The 27,633-nt window shown below is 33.5% G+C and overlaps 3 protein-coding genes across 11 annotated transcripts in view; 1 reads left to right on the top strand and 2 right to left on the bottom strand.

The window, feature by feature from the left end:
- Positions 1-8,694, top strand: part of LOC128991991 (zinc finger MYM-type protein 4-like) — a 32,091-nt gene extending 23,397 nt beyond the window's left edge. Inside the window, exons 16-22 of the mRNA XM_054415317.1 lie at positions 689-873; positions 3,567-3,731; positions 4,330-4,513; positions 6,007-6,128; positions 7,056-7,200; positions 7,783-7,885; positions 8,178-8,694. Coding sequence (XP_054271292.1) covers positions 689-873; positions 3,567-3,731; positions 4,330-4,513; positions 6,007-6,128; positions 7,056-7,200; positions 7,783-7,885; positions 8,178-8,352 — 1,079 coding nt within the window. The 3' untranslated portion in view covers positions 8,353-8,694. The remainder of the gene's footprint in view (positions 1-688; positions 874-3,566; positions 3,732-4,329; positions 4,514-6,006; positions 6,129-7,055; positions 7,201-7,782; positions 7,886-8,177) is intronic.
- A 373-nt stretch (positions 8,695-9,067) lies between these two features.
- On the bottom strand, positions 9,068-15,955 carry LOC128993144 (zinc finger protein 708-like). The gene is made up of 3 exons (XM_054416902.1): positions 14,743-15,955; positions 10,123-10,180; positions 9,068-9,121 (listed from the first exon to the last, which is right to left on the bottom strand). Exons 1-3 carry the CDS (start codon positions 15,864-15,866, stop codon positions 9,068-9,070), a joined length of 1,236 nt encoding a protein of 411 aa, XP_054272877.1. The 5' UTR covers positions 15,867-15,955.
- Positions 10,136-27,633, bottom strand: part of LOC128993652 (zinc finger protein 708-like) — a 34,897-nt gene continuing 17,399 nt past the window's right edge. For 6 of the 9 annotated variants that reach the window (XM_054417708.1, XM_054417711.1, XM_054417709.1 and 3 more), the window contains one exon: positions 23,714-27,073. In XM_054417708.1, the coding sequence (XP_054273683.1) occupies positions 25,456-26,571 (1,116 nt within the window). In that variant the 5' untranslated portion in view covers positions 26,572-27,073 and the 3' untranslated portion in view covers positions 23,714-25,455. Of the gene's footprint in view, positions 10,181-16,039; positions 16,277-20,371; positions 22,050-23,713; positions 27,074-27,633 lie in introns of those variants that run through there. The other 3 variants (XM_054417707.1, XR_008490790.1, XR_008490789.1) reach the window with 3 other exon arrangements.

The following is a 27,633-nucleotide window of genomic DNA, read 5'->3' as shown; positions in this document are numbered from 1 at the left end:
TGAATTGAACTAGATATTATGTTTTGTAATAAAGAGCTTGAAAATGGAAAAGTTTAACTTGGTTTTGATTTTATAGCTGTACTAGAAAAACTTGTTATTCGATAAATTTAAAGGTTTTTACATCCCTAACGTCAAGCAAAAGTCAAAGGTTTGTGGGTCATTTTGGCTTTGATCATTTCAAGCCCAAAAACATTGCTTGAATATTACAAGTCTAGATCATGTCCAAACAAATCATTCAAGACTGAACAAAGGACCACAGTGTTCGAAGCGATTCAGCGACAGATAACAGCATAACAGCAGATAACAGCGAGGTGGACAGATAACAGCATTGTACAAATCAATGGTTGGCAAGTAGAGATGGGTTTGAAGGCAATGGTATAAAGGCGTCTACAATGTTAAGGGTGGTGAGTGAGTATGGGTGGAGAAGTCCTAACGGTGACTGGGTTATGTATAGGGATGGACGGATCTCAAAATTTCGGGAAATTTTAAATCTTGTTCTACGAGACAAGATTCTATTTTGGTCGAGATTTTTTCTTTCGAGACGAGGTAAAAAAGATTTTACGTAAAAACGCCTGCGTTAAGTAAAAATACTAAGCCAAAAGACATTTTTTGGCCTATGGAGTTCATTTTCACTCGTTAAAAATTTGATTCAGTTCAGAAGTGTGAACCGTTTTAAACTGCTTTACAGGTAACTCGAGTGATACGCCCAAGAGGGAGACCAGGAGTAGGAAAAGAGCAGCTCCTGCTACGAGGTCCAAGAGAAACGACAGTTCCGAGCCAAAGAGGAAGAAGTCTCAACACAACTCGGAGACTTCATCACAACCTTCTCCTACGGTCGGGGAAACTAAACCTGACGTCAACATGAAGCTGAAGGTAACTCGTAATTGTTAAATCCTAGTGTTATTTATAGTACTCCTGCTGTAGAAAACTTGCTGACTAACCTAATTTCAATTTCTCTGATTGGACTTTTACTAAAATTTACAACAAAATTCCCCATTATAAAAAACGCTAGATTTAACGAGCAATTACGTTTGCTGCTACAGGGAAGCTAAAAGATGTTTTTCTTAACCAAATCTATATAGTAATTACGTAAGGCGATTCTTTGTGTCAAAATTGCAAGTGACTGGGAAGTCGTAGAACGACGTAAGAGGGCTCAAATTAAAGGTTGATCCTGTGACGGTAGGAAAAATAGTGAAATTCCCAAAATCTTAAGAAAAAATTAGATGTAATGCAAAATGTACTTCAATGTGTTGTATCCGCTAGTGGGTGGAGCGTCCAGAATAAATACTCGGGTGTGAACTTAATAGGGTTCATTTATTTAGCGGATAAGCAATTACAATAATACATGTTACATGTTAATATCTTACTCTTTAACTTAAGTACTAATATCCCAGAGAAATCCCCATTACTGAAAGGTAAGAATTAAGAGGGCTACTAATGAACCAAGGGTCGGGCAATGTAAATCTCCTATTAGCTTATCACCACATACCTGCTAATAGCAACAGCGGGAGAGCCATGTCCAGCTAGTTGTGTCCTGGACGGTGACTTGGATGACTCTGAGTGTATGTTGGTGGTTCACAAGGACCTACCATATCTAACCTCAAGAGTGGTGGGTGGGGGCTTATGACGCAAATGCTGGTTTCCAGAATTATCTCGAGCCATATTGGGCACTGGATATAATGTTGCAAAATCTCAAAATTGAAAACTATTAACTGACTTTTTGGCTGAGCTCCCTGCTCCAGATATAAACGGAATCAAAATGTAAACTAATAAATTAACCCCTGTGAATACACAACAAATGCAGCTGATCGTGATTTATCACTAAGCTGGTATGCAATATTAACATTTGCATTACTTTTTTGCCAGTCAATTTTGCAATTACTGTAACCAATGATAACGTTACCTATTATTATCAATACTTTTTCTTTTTCGTTACGACTTAGAATGTTGAAATAAATTATTTTACTGTGAAACCTTTCCAATTTGTATATTTTTAAGCGTATGATAAGTAGTAGAATCATGGGTGCTGGCTCAAATTCACAATCCAAAGGCTGACTATCAGAAATCAATATGTGACATGTCAGTACAAATCATGCATGGCCTTTTATGTTGCTTAAAGATGTATTTGCTAGAAGGTAAATTTGCCCAGAACAACAAACTGTAAGACATAATTGATAAGAATTAACCATGGTATACTAACATCACTGTCTTGTCTTCACAAATTCTTCTAATAATTCGGAGATTGAATATAGCTTTATCTAGTTTGTCATATAAATGACACAGTGGTTATTCCATTTTAAATTATCTTGAACTGTTAGTCCCAGAAAATCTACTGATTTACAAACAGGAAGGTCAATGTTGGTGTTGGGAACTGAAAAAATTACTTCTTTGGACCTGTTTGACGAGGCGGAAAATTCTAATATTTTAGTCTTGGTATGATTTAAGCTAAGACCATTCTTGAAATTGATGTTTAGAACAGAGGAAGATATTTTAAGTGCCAATTCATTTTTGTCTTTACCTTTGACTCATGCTGTAGTATCATCTGCAAATAAAATTGAATCTGAATTTACATTTGAAAACAAATCGTTGATATAAATTAAGAACAAGAATGGTCCTACCTTTGAAACTTGAGGGACTCCCAAGTGTACTTTATTCCAATCAGAAAAAAACTTAGTTTCCCTTCAAGGTATTAATTTTTACATTTTGAAACCTATTTTGGAGATAGTCGCCAAACCACAGAAACACCTTCCTACTCTTACCTTAACATTCCAGCTTTTCCAACAAAATATTGTGTCTAACATTGTCAAAAGCCTTGGACAGGTCACTGAACACACCAGCAGTGTTCTGCTACCTATCCAAGGGGTCCAAAATCTTTGTTATTAATTTAAACATGGCTTGAGTTGTTGAACTATTTATTCTAAATCCAAACTCATTTGAATGTAAAACATGTTTCTCAAAAAATGGAACAACTTGTTTTAATACAACTTCCTCAAAAACTTTAAATAGCACAGGTAACAAGGCCACTGGTCTATAATTATCAATTGACTTTTTATCTCATTTTTTAAGAATAGGAATTACTGTAGAGTGTTTTAAGTTTTTACGGAAAGTCTCCTTTTGTTAGACTTATGATTATATCAGAAGTAAGCTGTGTAACAATAAAAGATGCAGCTGCTTCAATTACAGGTTGACGGTATTTCATCCCACCCCGCAGAATATTTACTTTTCAGAGACTTTATGGCATCTAGGACATCTTTTCCATTCACTAATTTAAATTTAAAACAATCAGAAGTTTTGCATCCAACTAAATTAATTGCTTCATCGGCTGGAGATTGTGTCATATTGTTACCAATTTTACAGAAAAAAATCATTGAAGTGTTAAGCAATTGCAGAAGAAGTTTTTACAATCGAAGACACACCCTCCAATTATTGTAGATTGTGGAAGGAGGAAGAAAATGTGCTGTCTAGTTTATGGTGGCTGATTAATAGGTAGTGTATGTAATTAAGAAGTAACTTAGGTTATTTGATTACTATTCATTTTATTTTAATTCTCTACTGGCTGGTTTCAGTACACGTTCGGTGTAAATGCATGGAAGACTTGGGTTACCCAGAAAAACGCTGAAATTGAGAGGCTGAACGAGACTGCAAGTAAGAAACTGAAACCCTTCAAAACAGACATGCTTCAGCTGACATTGGACGAGCTCAATTTTACTCTCTGTTTATTCGTCAAAGAGGTAAAAACTGGCTCTACTTGGATTAGGCTATTCGTTTTAAATGTACATATACTTCCATTTTAAGAAATACCGGTTGAACGTTTTACCTACAACTTTTTTTTCAATCGTGATTTCATGAAGGTGAAGAAAAGGATATGCCACAAACTCACCTGAGAAAAGAGATCCAGTCATTTTATTTTACCAAAAAATTATCTATATTCTTGATGTTTTGCTCTTTTAAGCCTTGTAAGGAACTAGATAAATGGCACTTCTACAAATTTATGAATTGTCTGTATTACCAATGCTCAGATTTTTAAATGGATAAATATTTAAACAAGTTTGTGGTTTTGTGATGTTCCCTCTAAAATTGGGTTTGGGGGGGGGGGGGTCAATGTGTGTGGGGGTGCAGTTCTTTATATGCTCTCAAAAGTCTGGATATTTTTCCATAGGTGAATTAGTTGTGCACCCAGTTCTTCTTCCTTGTTATGTATACCTGAGCTGAATGTTTTTCTTTAAAAACGACAAAGATCTCAAATTTCTATGGACTATTGGAGCTACATCTATTGATTCTCTTAGAGAACTGGTTTTGCAAAATGTGTCACTACTGATTGAATTTCAGGTGAAGAAACCCAACGGAACATCTTACGCCCCGGACACTATCTACTACCTGTGTCTAGGCATACAACAGTTTTTGTTTGAGAGCGGCCGCATCGACAATATCTTTACCGACCCGTACTTTGAAACTTTCACAGATGCTTTGGATGAGGTTGCCAAAAAGTTTTCTGAGCTGTTTAGTGATCACCGTAAGTATTTGTGTTTGTTGATTTTGATTATCTTTATTAAAAAATAATTTGTTAATTATAATTCATTTTCATATCCCCAGGATTGCGTTTTATGACTAATAATGATAAAAAACGTACCATGTCTGACAATCCTTAACACGTACTTTAGTGTCATATTTTAAAACTTGCTAAATATGTATTGGCAGTTCTTTAGCTCTGCTATTGTCAGGCTTACAAAAACATACACTTCTAGAGCGGTTGTCATTATGAGTCACAAACATTTACACAAAACACAAAACGATTATGTATAGGCACATCAACTACATTGTATAGTAGGACACAAAATTAAAGTCCCATGTCTGCAGGTAGAGTGGACCCGTCATAATCCTGCTTGTCAAAACAACACTATTGTTGGGAGCTCGGCGATGCTGGCGGGCCGGGAAAACCGCCCTCCCCTCGCTGTTCCTAGAAATTCTGCGTCCTACTACAATTTGCATAAATTGAACCATAAAACTTGGAGCATCATGCGAAGGATCATTTTGTCCGTCTGAGAAAGAGGAATAAAAACTATTTTGAGTGAACGCTCTACGATTTCCTGTTACCCGAGTTATCAGGTCAAGGAGTTAGTCTCGGTGTATGAACCTGCTCTGGCCGGACGGATTGGGAAAATCCAGAGCCAAAGCAGGTTTAATAGCCAAGCTCCCAACAATAGTGTTGTTTTGACAAGCAGGATTAGGACGGGTCCACTCTACCTGCAGACATGGGACTTTAATTTTGTGTCCTACTATACATTGTCGCAGACAGGACTGGAAGTAGACTGAACTAGGCTATGATGGACTGACGTGGACACTGGATTGTCCTCTGGAATATCAACAGCTGATATTGGACTATTGTAGTGAGGGACGAGAGTGTTGAAAATATATTTGATGATTCACAATTGAGTTTTTCTTTCAACATTTGTTTGCTGTCCCTAGTTTTTATGTCTTTGTATATTTCAAATTCTTCCAAAGTATTTAATAAATTTCCTTTCCCGCAGTAATGTAGAATGTTGAAACCATAATTTATATCCAGTAATCATGGTAATTGTCAATAATGTGTTGAGCGAATTTGGATTTCTGTATTTTTAGTGTAGGGGCTGGTCGGTGCACTTTGTGTCTGATTTTGTTAATAATTTGCTAGTTCGAACTTCGCTTAGTGAGTCACCTGGCCAAACTGTCAATCACCTTTCTTAGTTGAAAACTCTGTGAATGACAGTGAAATATTCTAATGTTTAGTGTTTCTTTTGCTAGTTTGGACTATACATGCCAGTTTGGAAAATATACATACCTTTATATACCTTTTCTTTGTTTGCAGACTACATCGTTACCAGTCTTGCCAGTTTGGAAAATATACATACCTTTATATACCTTTTTTTTGTTTGCAGACTACATCGTTACCAGTCTTTTGCCAGTTTGGACTATACATGCCAGTTTGGAAAATATACATACCTTTATATACCTTTTCTTTGTTTTCAGACTACATTGTTACCAGAGTAGAAGAGGAACATCTGTGGGAGAGCAAACAGTTAGGAGCTCACTCTCCACACGTACTGCTCAGTACACTCATGTTCTTCAACACCAAGCACTTCAACCTCACTGTGAGTAGAACACATCAGTGGAACACGTAGAAACTAAGGGTGGCAAGCAACAGCAGTGGCTAGTAGTTATGTACCTGACATTGTGCAGTAGCTGTTTAGACGCTCATCAGTGGTGTACATTTCATGTTGTTAAGTCTCTAGATCTGTATACAGTGTCGTTTGTAGCCTCCTAGTATATTTGATCGTTATAGTGTATATATGCATATCTCAATACATGTCATTGGTAGTTTATACTCCTATCACTATTGTTTGGCTATAGTAGGCCCCTCTTGACCGGACCTAAGTTCGATAGCTGAAAATGTCGGTTAAAACGGGTAATCCCTAAAAACATAACAAAATAAAGTAATATTCATTTGGAATCATACATATAATCATTATTTTATTTTTGTACTTGCATTATTTACAAAAAAAAACAAGCCTAAACTCTTCTCCTTTTTTCGTATTGATAGAAAAGTCATAAAAAACACAAAACACGGTTAAGTCAAATACTTTCTTGGAATAGATTATAGTTGTAGGCAAGAGTCAATAAAAATTCTTTGATAATGATTTGATTTCTCTTAATAACTTAGATACTGTCATTAATATTAATTGATGCTTTCCAAATCCATAGTAATACAGTACAGTTTTTTTTTCAAAACTTAAAATATATGCCACCATTTAGACAGTAGGCCTAGAAGCAAATTCCCTTTTGTGGAATTTAAATAACCGCCAAAACATATGTAGCACATTTGATACCTACTACATGTCAAGGATTGTCTGACGAGGTATGTTTAGCCATTATTTGAAATACCAGTGTTGTGTTTTGTATTATTGCGTATCTATTAGCTCCTGGACTCTTGTTTTCATCAAGAGAAATATAGCTACCTAAACTCTATTTCTGAAAAAAGTCCTTTGAAAAATGTAGACAAGTTGTGTTGTTTGTTCCAGAGCGTAGATGAGCACCTGCTGTTGTCGTTCTCCCACATCATGAAGCACTGGAAGAGGAACCAGAACCAGTCAGGAGCACCAGGTGGTAGACCGCCAGGCTCTCGCAATGTACTGCTCAGGTTCTACCCTCCCCAGGCACTCATTGGTAAACTCAACTACGTACAATTTTATTCAAAAACTGGCATCAATTTAGGGATTGAATTTCTTGTTGTAACAACACTCAAAGCATAAACTTAATATCTCAGATTTGAAACATAAGCTTTGAAAGTCGAGTAAAAAGTTGGTCAACACAGTTTTTTTACCATTAATTTTTATTACCTGGGTGCCATAAAGTATGGCAAATATTAGTGGTGATTGTAACAAATGCAGATTGTTATCCTGAATTTGAAGGTAAAATAACTTGGTGGTTAAGTTAAAATAGATAAATGTTTGGACTTTTTTATTATAGTCCCTTTTGTCAAATATTTATTGTTAATTTACCAAACTGCTGTTACATCTGATATGTTTTTCTTTGTATAATCCCTAATTGGTAATTATTCAGATGTCAGATATACATGTGACATTTTCTCTTCAGTCTAAATGATTTCATTCAAAAACTGTCTATAGACTTAATGAATATTATGGCTGATAATTTATAATTTGATTCAAAATAGACATTTTGTGGTATAGGAAAGTTAAACTTAACGGTTATCTTAACTAAAAGTGACAAAGCAAATTTTTTTTTCAGACGATCCAAAACTGAGAAAGAAGAAGGTTTATGAACAGCAAGAGGATGAAGAAAACCCTCTCAGATGTCCTGTAAAACTTTACGAGTTTTACTTGTCTAAATGGTAAATATATGTTTATTCATAATCAACAAGTTATAAGGTGAATGGTTTGAACGTTTGAACCAAGCTAAATGTAAAGTAGTATCCCCTGGGTAAATTCCATCTGTTGTTTAACTAAAATTAATTGAGTAATAAAGTATGAAATATGGTAGTATTTATTTTCCTCCTACTTTCTCTCCTTCTATGCTGCTTCTACTGCTTGCCTCTTTCAAAGAGTCTATCACCTTGAAAAATTACTCTTTTAAACTACAATTTTTTCAACATATGACGACTTAAAATTCATATCTTGTTTCAGTCCTGAAAGTGTGAAGAATCGTAACGATGTGTTCTACCTACAGCCCGAGCGTTCTTGTGTTCCGGACAGTCCAGTTTGGTACTCCACTATGGCTCTACAGCGAGAGCCGTTGGAGAAGATGCTCAACAGAGTCAAGATGGTCAAAGAAATCAACATCGCCCTATTAGTGCCGTGAACTCGTATAAGTCTCATAGACTAAGGTTTTATCTCAACTGTAAACATAGTTGCGGCATTCACGTACAGTATTTGGCAAAACTATGTGCGACAAACTAAAAACTATTAGCACATCACTGTGTATATAATTGTAAAGTTTGACCACACCTCCTTGAGCTACACAGTAATGTAGCAGTTACTTGTGATCGATTCATTGTATCTATAAAGTAATTGTATTTTTTGTAGTGTGATAGTTGCAGGAGGGTTGTCGTAATTCTGTAATGATTCCATTGTAAATTGAAGCATCTTTAAGTTCTTAATATTTTAAAATGTTATTATTTGTCATTAACACATTTTGTACGTATTGGAGTGTCTTTTTCACCTTATTACCATTGACGTAACCTTATTATTAACGTATTATTACCTTTACCGTTGTGATAATAAGAGGTAAATAATCCATTTGCGATTTTTCTCAATTAAAGTAGGGCGAGTAACAAAAACTTTAACAAAAAACATAAGGTTTTAAAATTTTTTCATTTTTAATAAATATACAGACAAACTTTGATATACTAAGTTATTTGTTTTTATGCCCTTTATAAACATAGAGATAAATTGGGAAATTTAATGTTGATGTTTTTGAGGGTCAACAATTGAGAAAAACTATTTTTTACCCCATAAAAACCCCTCCCATGGCTGACGCCCGATTGCGCAGATAATCGAAGAAGTGTACAAGGGTCCTAATCCATCGACCACCATTTACTACCCGACTCTGCCTCTCCCTGCGCTCCCCGCTTCAAAGATCATAAGACCCTTACCCACTTTCCATTCAGAGCCGTCTTTATAAAATGCGAGGCCTGGGGCAATACATAATTGCTAGGCCTTGTTTAACTAAGCTCACCGAGGGGTCTGGGGGGTACTCGGAAAATTTATGTAAAATTATACTTGTAAAGTCGTTATTTTAAGCACTTTGACGACAAAAAATGAATATTTTACACTCTGAAAATGGGCGTGAATATTATTGCTAATTCACATGTTATTGTTCCAATTCCAAAGTGGATGTCATAAATATTGCACACGAAATTCTTTACAATCATTAATAAAAAAAAAATTAACACTTCCTCCTTTACTGTGGATTGTGAATTGAATTACTTTGTAAATCAAACAAAGTGGCAAGACGACAATTAATAGTAAATGCTTAAAGGCTATCTTGTTTATTTAATTTTTGTCAAATTAGGTTTATTGTGTTTTCGGCAGTTGGTCTGTGAAGGGTGTTTTAAAGTTAAAAAATATTACATAAATAATTGTCAATGATATACTTGCAAATTCGTCATTTTAAGCATTTTGATGAACCAAATGAATCTTTTACACTCTGTAAATGGCCGTTAATATTATAGCTAATTGCACATATTATTGTTCCAATTCCAAAGTGGATATCATAAATATTGTCCACGAAGTCCTTTACAATAATTAATAAAAAAATGAACACTTCTCTTCACTGTGGATTGTCGTCCCGTCACTTTGTAAATAGTAAATGCTCATAGGCTAACTTGTTTATTTACTTTTTGTCAAGATAGGTTTATTGTGTTTTCGACAGTTGGTCTGTAATGGGGGTTTTAAAGGAAAAAAATATTACCTATAATTGTCAATGAGTTTTTAATAATAAATTAAAAGAGGTAGTATCATTACAGTGTAATTGATTCACAGTATTACTTTTTACTTTAATGACAAATATTGTCATAGGTTTATGTTTATTGCGAAATGCGAGTAGTTTACAAGCGTATGACTCACTCACATTCACCGGGGTGGCTCGGTGGCTGCCGCGAGGCTCGGGTTCCGTCATCACCGCCGAGCTGTCAAACGTTGTTTGATATGAATCGAATTAAAGGTTTTTAATCGATACAGCAATTGATATAGGCTAATTAATAATAAATAAGACATATTTTAGGCACATGTATCTGTCTGTCATTTATTTTTTTTATTTTCATTCCGAAACATTAACTTATTTCTAGCGATAGTAAGGCCTCGCCTCGCTCCACCCTAAGGACCGCGCTGTTTCCATTTGAGTTTACGTCCCAGTGTCACAAGTAGGTATGCTATTGGTGTTCAGCTATCTTGTTTACTACATGATTAATTTTAAAATATTGATCACAACAATACAGATTATTTTTAAGAAATAATGATCAAATGATCTATTCATATTTACAACGTAGTGTTATTGTGTTTGTTAGCCCATATCTTATTTTACCTCACAATTAACCAGTACTAAAGGCATTTGTTGTAAGTTGAACGCTTGAAATCCATACAAAGATAAAATATAAAAAAATGCAATAGGCTATTTTAGCCTGTGATAAAAGTACATCAATCTATTAAATTAACTAGCTTTTAGCGAATTTCCCTATAGGGAAGTAGCTATTACCGTAGGTCTCATGGTAAGACCTAAGCCCGGGACCGATTTACTTTTTCATTTTGATGTCCCTAGAGGCCAAAAACACCATTCGTTCAAATTTTTATATATCTATATATATATATATATGTGTCCATCCGATAACTTAAGTAATTTTTGTCCGATTCTGATAAAATTTGGTTTGAAGGTGTAAGGTGGGATAAACTTGAATGAGTTCGCGAACCAGCATGATCGGACTATGGGAACGGGGTTTATGGGGGGTTTTATGGGGCAAAAATAGGTTTTTCCCATTTTTGACCATAAAAACACGAAATTTCACAATTTATTTTGAAACCATTTTGTAGAGCTTAAAAAAACAAATAATTTAGTATATTGAAGCGTTATTATGCGCCTAATTGTTACGGAGAAAATTCAAAAAAATTGTTATTTTAAAATTCCCATGTTATTCTTATGGAGAATAAGTCAACTGTTGTAGTTTGCTTCTTTATGAACATATTTTGATCGATTTTGGAAAATACTTTTATTTCTTACTAAACTATTATCATTTTATAAAAAAAATCTTTTTTACCCTCCCTGTTGCAGCAAACCTTAGTACTCGTTAAACTAATTCTATATATAGGAAATAAATGTGCTATTTTTATGGAGGCATTTTAGTGTAAATCCAATCAGGTTAATGGAAATTCGCTTAGTCTGCAGGTTTGCTGCGGCGGGGGTATTAGTGTATGAGTTAATTATAACCAAAGATTAAACTAATCTAATAAATTAATACTTTACTTTGAAATGGCGACCATACCAATGTAGGTATTTTAAGCCAAGAATTAATGGAGATGAGTGTAGGATGAGTGGCCCAACCTTTTAGTTTTGAAAGGGACTAAGGCCGACTTATTCTTTAGTCTCAGCTGTTAGTTAATATAGCCAAAGACAACTAAGGGGCCTACAGTTTATAGGGGAATTCAAACCACATTTTTGTATTGTAATTAATGAATTAGTCTAATAATCAGGGTAATAATAATTTATTTTGTAAAAAAATACAACCGATTTCAAACGCTCTAAAAAGAATGAAATAATTTCAATAAAGTAAACTTTTGTATTAGGCAAGCTCACGTAGTTTAAGTCGGCGTGGCTCTATGATGATTTTTGATACAAAATTGAAAGAGGGTGTCCATATTGCAGGTGACTATCTATAACTAAAGGTGTTAATCTGCATGTCTTTTTCATAGTTATGCGTTAAGTTATTTTATTACCGTAATCAGAGATCGGCATTATAGTGGTATTAACGAGGATCTTTAAAAAGATTATAACGCATTTAAATGTTTCTAATTTGGAAAAGTAACGTTTTAATACTAAACTAGCTTCTTTTCCCTATCATAATATCAAACTAAATTATTTTCCTATTCCTATAGAACATTTGTGTGTGTTATTTTCATAATGCATTTATTCTGAAGTAAACATAAAATACAAGAAAATATTTCCTTTAATATATAAACAAAACAGTTCAGTATGTTTTTTTATATATATTTATGTTATCCAGCTACAATTTATTGATTTTCAAAATACACACACAATATTTAATTTCAATCATATTTGCGGTTTGAGCCGCGCCGACTTGAAATACGTTAGCTTGCCTAATACAAAAGTTTACTTTATTGAAATTATTTCATTCTTTTTAGAGCGTTTGAAGTCGGTTGTATTTTTTTACAAAATAAATTATTTAATGATTTTTAGTGACTGTATTATTTTTATATATTAATTACTTGAGGTTTTTTGATAAGCAAAACTGTTTGAAACAATCAAAAGTTCCACAGAACAATCATTATTTTAAAACTGCTTGAGTCACCTGTTCAGGTTACATAATCAATGGTTATGAAAATAAACATTTTTAGATATTCCTTAAGAAAGAAAGAGTTGTCCATTACATTAACTACTTAACAGTTTTTTTGCAGGTTTCTATGTGGAGTATTGATATGATATAGTAACTGGGTAGAGAATATCAATAAACATTCCACATCTGCAAATGCATGTTTAGTAATAAAAATATTTAACACTTTTAAAACAATTGACGATTATGCACTGTCACACTTCTTAGGTCGTGTAAGGAATAATTGCATTTAATTTATATTTAGACCTGTTTTACGAATGCTTTGGTTTTCACAATACACCTTTATTTGTCAATATCATACAGATATTCACTGAACCATATATGTTTTTGTAAGTCAGAATATTCAATACTAATAAAAACAGAATTACTGTATACACAAATCAGGTCAAACGTTAAAATAAATTTTTTATAGTAACCAAAACAAAATGCATTTTTCTCAATGTAATTCATTTAGGCTCCATGGCAAGAAATAGTTTATTGATCAATATAAAGCAACTGTTTCATGAAGAATTATTGTCTGTAGCTTCATTTAAATGGTTTCAACTAACAGCTGTAGGAATGTTATTATTATTTATTGCCTTCTCTGCACAAATGTAAACAAAATAAATGTTGAATTTAAGGTTTTCAGAATTTTTCACCGAAACAAATATTATACTTAAACATAATATATAAGGTACCAAATAGAAACTCTCCTGGTTATTTTGGTGGTGGAACCACACTGATCGGTAAAAGAATCACAGAGAAATTGGTGAACATACACAGAAAAAAAAAACATCGCCACAAACAAATTGAGAACCTCCTCCTTTTGTTGGTAGTGGGGAAGTCGGTTAAAAATAGATAACATGTGTTATCAAATAAATGTAAAACATCCTTGATATAAACATTCTGATACCTACAAATGGAAAATAAGCTTTTTTTTATTTCATTTCAAAACTATTTACAAACACTGATATTGATAGATATAATGATGTAACATTTTCATCAAACCACGACTGAAATACTTAACATCACACCTTTTTATGGAACATAACCCATAATTTATTTACCACTCTTTATGATTAATCTGTTCGTCATTGTATTGGTGGTCCAAAAATAACTCTGGAGGCGAGGGGGAGGGTGTTTGATTATGTTGTATCGGTGGTCTAAAAATAACTCATGAGAAGGGATGCCAAAAAAGTTTGCAGGTTGTAAAGATTTGATCAACTCCATTGTAAGAAAGCCAATGTTTAGAGAAACATAAAATGTTAATCTTAGAATTGATAAAAAAACTATCTCAAGTCATTTTTTTAAAATTCAAACCTTGTATATTAAGGAAAAATATCTAACCCATCTTGACAAATATGATGATTTTAAACAGTATTTCTGAGTTGTTTTTTGCACATCTCACAAATGACATCAACATCATTGTTACACTTTTCTACTACTAATGACTTCTACTAATAATTTCTACTACTAATGACTACTATGATACTACAAATGAATTAATGTATGAAATATCTTAATATTGCAGATATTTGTGATGGATCTTCCAGATGTGGTGCACTCATGAGGTCCCTCCAGTGTGAATTAATGTATGTCTCTTCACACTGCCTCTGAATCGTAAGGATTTTCCACAAATATTACACCTTAAAAGACTCCCTTTGGAGTGAACCAATGTATGTTGCTTAATGCTGCTGCTGGTTTGGACGCATTTTCCACATATAGTGCGATTATGAGGTCGCTCTCCTGTGTGAACCATTGTATGAACCTTCACTTCTTGCATGGTTTTAAAGGATTTTACACAAGTAATGCACTTATGAGGTCACTCTCTCTTGTGAACCAATGTATGTCTCTTCAAATGGCTACTGATTTTGTAGCATTTTCCACAAGTAATGCACTTATGAGGTCGCTCTCCCGTGTGAACCAATGTATGTCTCTTCATATCGTTGTTGATTTTGAAGCATTTTCCACATATAGTGCACTTATAAGGTCGCTCTCTCGTGTGAACCAATGTATGTCTCTTCACATCGCTGCTGGTTTTGAAGGATTTTCCACATGTAGGGCACTTATGAGGTCGCTCTCCCGTGTGATTCAATGTATGAACCTTCATTTCTTGCTTTGTTTTAAAGGATTTTCCACAAGTAATGCACTTATGAGGTCGCTCTCCCGTGTGGTCCAATGTATGAACCTTCATTTCATGCTTTGTTTTAAAGGATTTTCCACAAATAATGCACTTATAAGGGCGCTCTCCCGTGTGGACCAATGTATGAACCTTAATTTCATGCTTGGTTTTAAAGGATTTTCTACAAGTAATGCACTTATAAGGGCGCTCTCCCGTGTGGACCAATGTATGAACCTTAATTTCATGCTTGGTTTTAAAGGATTTTCTACATGTAGTACACTTATGAGGGCGCTCTCCCGTGTGAACCAATGTATGTCTCTTCATATTTCTGCTGGTTTTGAAGGATTTTCCACAAGTAGTGCACTTATAAGGTCGCTCTGTCGTGTGAACCAATGTATGAATCTTCATCTCGCTGCTAGTTTTGAAGGATTTTCCACAAGTAGTGTACTTATAAGGTCGCTCTCTCGTGTGAACCAATGTATGTCTCTTCAAATGGCTGTTGATTTTGAAGCATTTTCCACAAGTAATGCACTTATAAGGTTGCACTCCCATGTGAACCAATGTATGTCTCTTCATATTTCTGCTGGTTTGGAAGGATTTTCCACATGTAGTGCACTTATGAGGTCGCTCTCCCGTGTGAACCAATGTATGTCTCTTCATATTTCTGCTGGTTTTGAAGGATTTTCCACAAGTAGTGCACTTATAAGGTCGCTCTGTCGTGTGAACCAATGTATGAATCTTCATCTCGCTGCTAGTTTTGAAGGATTTTCCACAAGTAATGCACTTGTAAGGTCGCTCTCCTGTGTGAACCAATGTATGTTGCTTCATATTTTTCTTTCTTTTGAAGGATTTTCCACAAGTAGTGCACTTATAAGGTCGCTCTGTCGTGTGAACCAATGTATGAATCTTCATCTCGCTGCTAGTTTTGAAGGATTTTCCACAAGTAGTGCACTTGTAAGGATACTTCCCAGAATGTGTAAACAAATGATTTTTTACCTGAGATTTTCTAATAAATGTTTTCTCACATGTCAAACATCTAAAGGGACGTTCACCTGTGTGTAAATATATATGATACTTCATATTCCTTGGATTTGAAAACATTTTTCTACATATTGGACAGTTAAGGAGAGGCATTTTAGTGATATTAAACATTTTTTGTTTTATATTCTGATTTCTAGCATCAGGCGAGCTAGTAACTAATTGGAACTATTCAGTTGGCTTTGTATGCTATTTTCAATGTATTAAATATCACACCACATAGCTTACTCAAGGCATTTTGTTTTTTGTCTTGACTTTATGTTCCATCATGTTAAATAAGCCTCCTTAAGAAATCGTGGCTTATTTTCCATTTTGTTTCCAAACAATATTCAATCAGATATATCAATGTTAATTATAATTTAAATTCAAGTTTTACATAGTGAATTACTTACTTTAATTAGTACTTTTTGGGAGGTAAAAACTAAATATTTTAGCTGCTGTTTAAATTATTAAATCCGATTTTTAAATGATCTTTGTTGTGACATGAATTGAAGTTCCTTTTCTCTTCAAATCTTTTGCCTATCCTGAAAAAGACCATAATTTTATTAAATATATACAGTTGTTGTAAACATTTAAATTTTCTGTTCAAATTTAGAATCATAAAAGCAATTGAAATTTATGTAATCTAAATAAGTTTGATAAGGTGTCAGTAAAATATTAACCAGGAGTTTGTTCATATGTTAGATTTATTGCCAAATTTGTCCAGATAATGTAGGAAGTCAAGAATTTGAACAAAAATTTGGGTAAAAAAGATCACCTTTATTCCGTTCACAAAATTAAAATTTATACAGTTCAAGAGAAAGTCCTTCCACTACTTTTCTTAGCGAATTTCCCTATAGGGAAGTAGCTATTACCGTAGGTGGCACGGTAAGACCTAGACCCGGGACCGATTTACTTTTTCATTTTTATGTCCCCAGAGGGCAAACATTTATATATATATATATATACATATATATATGTCCGTGAACTAACTTGAGTATTTTAGATTGATTTTGATAAAATTTGGTTTTTAAGGTGTAAGGCGGAATAAACTTGAATGAGTTTGAGAACCAGCATGATAGGACCATGGGAACGGGGTTTTACGGAGTGTTTTATGGGGTAAAATATGTTTTTCTCATTTTTGACCCTCAAAACAAAAAATGTCCCAATTTCTCTCTAGACCTTTATAAAGAGCTTGAAAAACAAATAATTTAATATATAAATTTGTGTTTTTGTACGGTTATTGGTAACAGAGAACAATTTAAAAAAATGTAAATTTAAAATTTCCATGTTATTCTTATGGAGAATATTGCGAATTTTTTTAATTTGCTTGTTTATGGATATATTTTGATCAAACTTGGCAAATTTATTTATTTTATAATAAGCTAACAATATTTTACCAAAAAACACACTTCCTTGTAGCAGCAAACCTTGGTACTCATTAAACCTAATTTTATTTAAATATATTTAAAGTCGGAACCACGTAAGTTTGCAGTTGGTGGCAGCCAATCACAAGACAAGGCTAGTGCGACGTTGCCACATCGCCTGTAGACAACACTAATTAAAATATACTAAGCAATATTTTCAAATCAGCTGATATTATTAGATTTTGCAACACCGCACGGTTTTCATTGGTTCATTCAAAACCATATGGTAAATAGGCTCCTCCCTCAACTGCATACTTACGAGGTCCCGGCTGTAATTGAAAATCAATTCAGACAAATGGTAATTCGCTCAGTCGGCAGGTTTGCTGCGGTGGGGGTATTTCTTAATATATTTAGCACAGATGGTTTATGTTTTAGTAAACCTCAGCTGTTGAGCTTGTTATTTTATAGGAAGTTTTATGTGTTCACAAAATAGTAACGGTTATATCCCAGATTTCTTCTCCTATATCCGCCTAAACTTTCTGAACGCACTATAGTTATAGCTATAAACTAAGCTATATTTTACTAGCTAGTACTAACAATATTAAAGTTATGATAACTATTAGTCTGTGATATTCACAAGCATTTCAATCACACCAAGCTTACAAACCTTGGTTCTTTGAAGATTACGAGAAAAGTGGAAACTTCACTCATCATTCCTTTGCCATAAAAATTCCATGTCTGGCAATTATTTTCAATTGACTTATAAACTTTTGCAAACAAAAATCTACACGGAGCTCCACAAAAACTACGGGAAATTGCAATGAAATCAATCATTTTAACACTCCATTGCACACAAAGTACGAGAGATATTAGGGCCTATGTGCATGCTAGCGTAGCTGGATTCAAACGTTCTGATACTAAAATAGCGGTGTTAGCACCGTTCCAAGCAGCGCCAATGCTAAACGTCTGTTTCTTTCTGAACTGCCATCCCCCTCCCACATAATAATATAATTTGTCTTATTTATGTACAGAATATGATAAACAATAGCGTAATGCAATAAAACATTGCTCATGTATTAATTCCTGCCTTTGTTGAGCTAAGCGTACATTTTCTAAGGAATTAAAACTGGGTGAATGGTGTGTGGTTAAGAAGAGGGATTATCACTAGATAGGTAGATTACAGTTCAAGTAGAGTACTAAATGAAGTCAAACACTAAAGCAGTTAATACCTTTTTATTTTCACTTTTTGTATCAAGTTAACAAACATACAAAAATTAATATATCAGTTTGCTCATGTGAGACATCTAATTAATATTCTAAGTTTATTCTAATTCAGGATTTAATGTGAATTCAATACATTTATCAATCTCTAATTTTCATTAAAAATATAATACACTACAAATATTTGATATATCTACACTATGCTACATTTTTTAATAACCTGTACAGTTCTTGAGTTTTACTAAAATGCTGCAAAAGCCAGTCTAGGTACTAAAGATGTGGACAGTTCAACCCCCCCTCCTCCCAACAAAAAAGAACATTTATGATTATAAAAATGTACATAAAATTGAACAATTAACAAAAGCTCGAGTGGGTTTTCTAGATCAAGGCAATACACAATAATAAGATAATAGCTCTGGAAAGTACCTTGACAATTTATTAAAGTGTTCTGTTGTAAAACTCCATGTAAAAATATTTTTCAAACATTTTCTGTTTTAACATTTTATAATCACTATGTTTGAGAAATTTCAAATTGGGTTCAAGACAATCTGTCCTTATTCATAATAAATAAATAAATAATAAATAAAAAGGCCTTTATTTACAAGCGAGTTTCATATATTCATGACCCAACCCTTTCATTCCCATCACACTTGACTTAAGAGTTATATTAAGCCTGAAACCCATAGATTAAAGAAATTTAATTTATCTCCCCAATATATAGGCCCAAAAGTTTACAATAAGTTACCGCTCCACATAAAGAATATTGATAGTAGTACAGAGTTCAGATCCACCCTGAAGACCTGGTTACAAAAAAAATCTATAGAATGTTATTTAAATAGGGACGTTAAGTTATATCAATAAGTTAACAAGAAATTTTTGTTATTCTTAGTTTTAGTTATCCTGTATATGACACTATGTCCTGTCAAATGATGTAATGACATGAAATAAATAAATGAATAATATGTGGGCTACATAAAAAAGCCTAAAGAATATTTTATTAATAAATAAATGCCCTATAAACAACTAAGCGTTATACAGAATGACCAACGAATCGAACAATTATTAAGCTGATAGTATGTACACAATAGTTATTGCAGTTATTGTTGTGAGTAGGGAGGGGTGTCATTTAATGCTGTATATCATGCCGTTTTATTAGCCATGGAGCATCGGACAGTAAACACCATATTTTTGCCTACAACAAGTGTGTGCAATAGTCCAAATTACATGGCAATCAAAATTTTAAACAAGCTATCAAAAAGCATAATCTGAACTTAGTCTGTGTAACATATTCTGTCTTTTGTTTTCCTTGGTGGACACAAATTAATAACTACTCCACTATGATCAGAGTAGGGAAAACCAAAGCTACTGTTAAAACAAATTGTGACCCTTTTTTTTACAAAGAAAAACATCGTCAAGACATTTGTCCCCTCTTGTTGGTTTATCATTTATATGATAAAATTGTATTGCTTTCAGAGGTTAAGTAATTCTGTAACAGTTTTAGATTTATTTTGAATGTTGAATTTGTTATTGAAATTCCCACCCATCACTATATTATAGCTAGTCCAGTTAGATATGAAATGTAAAAGCTCTTCCATGACCATTAAAAACTCATTGGAATTTCCATTAGAAGAGTGGTACAAAGATAATATGATTAATTTTAATTCATCAATAAATGCAGAAAATCAATTCCTTGCAAAACCTACCAACATCAAAAGTTCTGGACTGACACTTGTTATGTACAAATATGGTACTTCTAATAATTTCTACTACTAATGACTACTATGCTACTACAAATGAATTAATGTATGAAATATCTTAATATTGCAGCTATTTGTGATGGATCTTCCAGATATGGTGCGCTCATGAGGTCCCCTCGGTGTGAATTAATGTATGTCTCTTCACACTGCCTCTGAATCGTAAGGAATTTTCACAAATATTACACTTATAAGGGCTCTCTTTGGTGTGAACCTATGTATGTTGCATTGCTGCTGGTTTGGACACATTTTCCATGTATAGTGCACTTATGAGGTCGCTCTCTTGTGTGAACCATTGTATAAACCTTCACTTATGCTTGGTTTTAGAGGATTTTCCACAAGTAATGCACTTATGAGGTCACTCTCTCGTGTGAACCAATGTATGTTTCTTCAAATGGCTACTGATTTTGAAGCATTTTCCACATATAGTGCACTTATGAGGTCGCTCTCCCATGTGAACCAATGTATGTCTCTTCATATCGCTGCTGGTTTTGAAGGATTTTCCACAAGTAATGCACTTATAAAGTCGCTCTCCCGTGTGGACCAATGTATGAATCTTCATACCGCTGCTGGTTTTGAGGGATTTTCCACAAGTAATGCACTTATAAGGTCGCTCTCTCGTGTGAACCAATGTATGTTTCTTCAAATGGCTACTGATTTTGAAGCATTTTCCACATATAGTGCACTTATGAGGTCGCTCTCCCATGTGAACCAAAGTATGTCTCTTCATATTTCTGCTGGTTTGGAAGGATTTTCCACATATATTGCACTTATGAGGTCCCTCTCCTGTGTGAACCAATGTATGAATCCTCATCTCTCTCCTGGTTTTGAAGGATTTTCCACATGTAATGCACTTATGAGGTTGCTCTCCTGTGTGAACCAATGTATGTCTCTTAATATTTCTGCTGGTTTGGAAGGATTTTCCACATATATTGCACTTATGAGGTCGCTCTCCTGTGTGAACCAATGTATGAATCTTCATCTCGTTCCTGGTTTTGTAGGATTTTCCACATGTAGTGCACTTATGAGGTCGCTCTCCTGTGTGAACCAATGTATGAATCTTAATATTTCTGCTGGTTTGGAAGGATTTTCCACATATATTGCACTTATGAGGTCGCTCTCCTGTGTGAACCAATGTATGAATCTTCATCTCGTTCCTGGTTTTGTAGGATTTTCCACATGTAGTGCACTTATGAGGTCGCTCTCCTGTGTGAACCAATGTATGAATCTTCATCTCGCTCCTGGTTTTGAAGGATTTTCCACAAGTAATGCACTTGTAAGGATACTTCCCAGAATGTATTAACATATGATTTTTTACCTGAGATTTTCTAATAAATGTTTTCTCACATGTCAAACATCTAAAGGGACGCTCACCTGTGTGTAAATATATATGATACTTCATAAACGAAAGAGTTGAAAACATTTTTCTGCATATTGGACAGTTAAGGAGAGGCTTTTTAGTGATATTAAACATTTTTTAAATATTTATATTTCTGATTTCTAACATTGGGCGAGCTAGTAACTAATTGAAATTATTCAGTTGACATTGTATGTATATTTTTGATGTTTTAAATATCATACCACATAGCTTACTCGAGGCATTTTGTTTTTTTGTCTTGACTTTATGTTCCATCATGTTAAATAAGCCTACTTAAGAAATTGTGGCTTATTTTCCATTTTGTTTTCAAACAATATCTAATTAGCTATATAAATTACAAATTAAATTCAAGTTTTACATAGTGAATTACCTACTTTAATTACAGTAGGCCTAGTACTTTTTGTGTGGTAAAAACTAAATATATGTAGCTGCTGTTTAAAGTATTACTCCTGATTCTGTAAATGATCTTTCTTGTGAAATGAATTGAAGTTCCTTTTTCTCTTTAACAACGTTTTTTTTCTCTTCATATTTTCTTATTTTTCTTCATATTTCTTCTTATTTTTTCTTTTTCTCTTCAATACGCAACACTTTGCGTATTCTGAAAATGACCATAATTTATTAAATATATACAATTGTTGTAAACATTTAGGTAATTTTTTTGTTCAAATTTTTATCATAATACCCCTCCACCGACTAAGCGAGTTTCCATTTGTCTGAATTGATTTTCAATTAAATCTATTTAAATAGCGTTAGGGTTAAGAAGTACCTAGGTTTGATGCTACAAGGAAACTAATAAAATGTGTTTTTAGTAAAATATCTATAGCTTAGTATAAAATAAATAAATTTGCAAATTTTGATCAAAATATAGGCCTAACAAGTAAACTACAGAATTTTACAATATTGTTCATAAGAATAACATGAGAATTTTACATTTAAATTTATTTGAATTTTCTCTGTTACCAATAACTGTACACACACACTTTGATATAGTAATCTATTTGTTTTTTTTTTACTTTTTAAAAAAGTCCTAGAGATAAATTGGAAAATAATTTTGTGTTTTGAGGGTCAAAAATGAGAGAAACCAATTTTTGCCCAATACAATAAAACCCCCATATAATCCCGTTCCCATGGTCCAAATCATGCTAGTTCCCGAACTCATTCAAGTTTATCACGCCTTACACCTTCAAACCAAATTTCATAAATTTTTCTCCGTTACTAACAACCGTACAAAAACATTTTGATACACTAAATTATTTGTTTTTTTAAGCTTTTTAAAGAGGTCTACTACTAATGTATGATGTACACAAGGTTATCAATCACACCAAGCTTACAAACCTCAATCTAGCCTCACTTCCTATGCAATACAACTAACCTAACCTGGATCTTGCAATACTACCACAAAAGTGGAAACCGGTGCCTTGACGCATTATGCCTTTAACCATAAAAATCCCAAATCTGCAATAACTTTCAATTGGCAAGAACAATTTTGCAAACAAAAATCTACACGGAGCTCCACAAAAACTATGGGAAATTGCAATGAAATCAATCATTTTAACACTCCATTGCACACAAAGTACGAGAGATATTAGGGCCTATGTGCATGCTAGCGTAGCTGGATTCAAACGTTCTGATACTAAAATAGCGGTGTTAGCACCGTTCCAAGCAGCGCCAATGCTAAACGTCTGTTTCTTTCTGAACTGCCCTCCCTCTCCAACATAATAATTTAATTTGTCTTATTTATGTACAGAATACAAGTGGTCTTGTCAAGTCTGCCAATGAACAATAGTGTAATGCAATAAAACGTAGCTCATGTATTAATTCCTGCCTTTGTTGAGCTAAGCGTACATTTTCTAAGGAATAAAAACTGGGTGAATGGTGTGTGATTAAGAAGAGGGATTATCACTAGGTAGGTAGATTACAGTTCAAGTAGAGTGCTTAATTAAGTCAAACACTGAAGCAGTCAATACCTTTTTATTTTCACTATTTGTATCAAGTCAACAAACATTCAAAAATTAAATATATCAGTTTGCTCATGTGAGACATCTATTCTAAGTTTATTCTAATTCAGGATTTAATGTGAATTCAATACATTTATCAATCTCTAATTTTCATTAAAAATATAATACACTACAAATATTTGATATATCTACACTATGCTACATTTTTTAATAACCTGTACAGTTCTTGAGTTTTACTAAAATGCTGCAAAAGCCAGTCTAGGTACTAAAGATGTGGACAGTTCAACCCCCCCCCCCTCCCAACAAAAAAGAACATTTATGATTATAAAAATGTACATAAAATTGAACAATTAACAAAAGCTCGAGTGGGTTTTCTAGATCAAGGCAATACACAATAATAAGATAATAGCTCTGGAAAGTACCTTGACAATTTATTAAAGTGTTCTGTTGTAAAACTCCATGTAAAAATATTTTTCAAACATTTTCTGTTTTAACATTTTATAATCACTATGTTTGAGAAATTTAAAATTGGGTTCAAGACAATCTGTCCTTATTCATGACCCAACCCTTTCATTCCCATCACACTTGACTTAAGAGTTATATTAAGCCTGAAACCCATAGATTAAAGAAATTTAATTTATCTCCCCAATATATAGGCCCAAAAGTTTACAATAAGTTACCGCTCCACATAAAGAATATTGATAGTAGTACAGAGTTCAGATCCACCCTGAAGACCTGGTTACAAAAAAAATCTATAGAATGTTATTTAAATAGGGACGTTAAGTTATATCAATAAGTTAACAAGAAATTTTTGTTATTCTTAGTTTTAGTTATCCTGTATATGACACTATGTCCTGTCAAATGATGTAATGACATGAAATAAATAAATGAATAATATGTGGGCTACATAAAAAAGCCTAAAGAATATTTTATTAATAAATAAATGCCCTATAAACAACTAAGCGTTATACAGAATGACCAACGAATCGAACAATTATTAAGCTGATAGTATGTACACAATAGTTATTGCAGTTATTGTTGTGAGTAGGGAGGGGTGTCATTTAATGCTGTATATCATGCCGTTTTATTAGCCATGGAGCATCGGACAGTAAACACCATATTTTTGCCTACAACAAGTGTGTGCAATAGTCCAAATTACATGGCAATCAAAATTTTAAACAAGCTATCAAAAAGCATAATCTGAACTTAGTCTGTGTAACATATTCTGTCTTTTGTTTTCCTTGGTGGACACAAATTAATAACTACTCCACTATGATCAGAGTAGGGAAAACCAAAGCTACTGTTAAAACAAATTGTGACCCTTTTTTTACAAAGAAAAACATCGTCAAGACATTTGTCCCCTCTTGTTGGTTTATCATTTATATGATAAAATTGTATTGCTTTCAGAGGTTAAGTAATTCTGTAACAGTTTTAGATTTATTTTGAATGTTGAATTTGTTATTGAAATTCCCACCCATCACTATATTATAGCTAGTCCAGTTAGATATGAAATGTAAAAGCTCTTCCATGACCATTAAAAACTCATTGGAATTTCCATTAGAAGAGTGGTACAAAGATAATATGATTAATTTTAATTCATCAATAAATGCAGAAAATCAATTCCATGCAAAACCTACCAACATCAAAAGTTCTGGACTGACACTTGTTATGTACAAATATGGTACTTCTAATAATTTCTACTACTAATGACTACTATGCTACTACAAATGAATTAATGTATGAAATATCTTAATATTGCAGCTATTTGTGATGGATCTTCCAGATATGGTGCGCTCATGAGGTCCCCTCGGTGTGAATTAATGTATGTCTCTTCACACTGCCTCTGAATCGTAAGGAATTTTCACAAATATTACACTTATAAGGGCTCTCTTTGGTGTGAACCTATGTATGTTGCATTGCTGCTGGTTTGGACACATTTTCCATGTATAGTGCACTTATGAGGTCGCTCTCCTGTGTGAACCATTGTATAAACCTTCACTTATGCTTGGTTTTAGAGGATTTTCCACAAGTAATGCACTTATGAGGTCACTCTCTCGTGTGAACCAATGTATGTTTCTTCAAATGGCTACTGATTTTGAAGCATTTTCCACATATAGTGCACTTATGAGGTCGCTCTCCCATGTGAACCAATGTATGTCTCTTCATATCGCTGCTGGTTTTGAAGGATTTTCCACAAGTAATGCACTTATAAGGTCGCTCTCCCGTGTGGACCAATGTATGAATCTTCATACCGCTGCTGGTTTTGAGGGATTTTCCACAAGTAATGCACTTATAAGGTCGCTCTCTCGTGTGAACCAATGTATGTTTCTTCAAATGGCTACTGATTTTGAAGCATTTTCCACATATAGTGCACTTATGAGGTCGCTCTCCCATGTGAACCAAAGTATGTCTCTTCATATTTCTGCTGGTTTGGAAGGATTTTCCACATATATTGCACTTATGAGGTCCCTCTCCTGTGTGAACCAATGTATGAATCCTCATCTCTCTCCTGGTTTTGAAGGATTTTCCACATGTAATGCACTTATGAGGTTGCTCTCCTGTGTGAACCAATGTATGTCTCTTAATATTTCTGCTGGTTTGGAAGGATTTTCCACATATATTGCACTTATGAGGTCGCTCTCCTGTGTGAACCAATGTATGAATCTTCATCTCGTTCCTGGTTTTGTAGGATTTTCCACATGTAGTGCACTTATGAGGTCGCTCTCCTGTGTGAACCAATGTATGAATCTTAATATTTCTGCTGGTTTGGAAGGATTTTCCACATATATTGCACTTATGAGGTCGCTCTCCTGTGTGAACCAATGTATGAATCTTCATCTCGTTCCTGGTTTTGTAGGATTTTCCACATGTAGTGCACTTATGAGGTCGCTCTCCTGTGTGAACCAATGTATGAATCTTCATCTCGCTCCTGGTTTTGAAGGATTTTCCACAAGTAATGCACTTGTAAGGATACTTCCCAGAATGTATTAACATATGATTTTTTACCTGAGATTTTCTAATAAATGTTTTCTCACATGTCAAACATCTAAAGGGACGCTCACCTGTGTGTAAATATATATGATACTTCATAAACGAAAGAGTTGAAAACATTTTTCTGCATATTGGACAGTTAAGGAGAGGCTTTTTAGTGATATTAAACATTTTTTAAATATTTATATTTCTGATTTCTAACATTGGGCGAGCTAGTAACTAATTGAAATTATTCAGTTGACATTGTATGTATATTTTTGATGTTTTAAATATCATACCACATAGCTTACTCGAGGCATTTTGTTTTTTTGTCTTGACTTTATGTTCCATCATGTTAAATAAGCCTACTTAAGAAATTGTGGCTTATTTTCCATTTTGTTTTCAAACAATATCTAATTAGCTATATAAATTACAAATTAAATTCAAGTTTTACATAGTGAATTACCTACTTTAATTACAGTAGGCCTAGTACTTTTTGTGTGGTAAAAACTAAATATATGTAGCTGCTGTTTAAAGTATTACTCCTGATTCTGTAAATGATCTTTCTTGTGAAATGAATTGAAGTTCCTTTTTCTCTTCAACAACGTTTTTTTTCTCTTCATATTTTCTTATTTTTCTTCATATTTCTTCTTATTTTTTCTTTTTCTCTTCAATACGCAACACTTTGCGTATTCTGAAAATGACCATAATTTATTAAATATATACAATTGTTGTAAACATTTAGGTAATTTTTTTGTTCAAATTTTTATCATAATACCCCTCCACCGACTAAGCGAGTTTCCATTTGTCTGAATTGATTTTCAATTAAATCTATTTAAATAGCGTTAGGGTTAAGAAGTACCTAGGTTTGATGCTACAAGGAAACTAATAAAATGTGTTTTTAGTAAAATATCTATAGCATAGTATAAAATAAATAAATTTGCAAATTTTGATCAAAATATAGGCCTAACAAGTAAACTACAGAATTTTACAATATTCTTCATAAGAATAACATGAGAATTTTACATTTAAATTTATTTGAATTTTCTCTGTTACCAATAACTGTACACACACACTTTGATATAGTAATCTATTTGTTTTTTTTTTTACTTTTTAAAAAAGTCCTAGAGATAAATTGGAAAATAATTTTGTGTTTTGAGGGTCAAAAATGAGAGAAACCAATTTTTGCCCAATACAATAAAACCCCTATATAATCCCGTTCCCATGGTCCAAATCATGCTAGTTCCCGAACTC

The sequence above is a fragment of the Macrosteles quadrilineatus genome, unplaced genomic scaffold (assembly GCF_028750875.1).
Source record: "Macrosteles quadrilineatus isolate MER2022 unplaced genomic scaffold, UCM_ALF_1.0 Scaffold_4__1_contigs__length_99947679, whole genome shotgun sequence".
Classification (NCBI taxonomy): domain Eukaryota; kingdom Metazoa; phylum Arthropoda; class Insecta; order Hemiptera; family Cicadellidae; genus Macrosteles; species Macrosteles quadrilineatus.
This window is presented reverse-complemented; position numbering and strand designations above follow the sequence as displayed.

Bases quoted from the DNA above. Each gene is read 5' to 3' on its own strand.
- LOC128993144 (XM_054416902.1), bottom strand. From the start codon at position 15,866: ATGTTTAATATCACTAAAATGCCTCTCCTTAACTGTCCAATATGTAGA. The intron at 10,181-14,742 runs GTGCATTACTTG...AACGTTTGACAG, and splicing joins ACGGGAGAGCGACCTCATAA to CTCGGCGGTGATGACGGAAC. The intron at 9,122-10,122 runs GTGAGTGAGTCA...TGATCTTTGAAG, and splicing joins ACCGAGCCACCCCGGTGAAT to CGGGGAGCGCAGGGAGAGGC.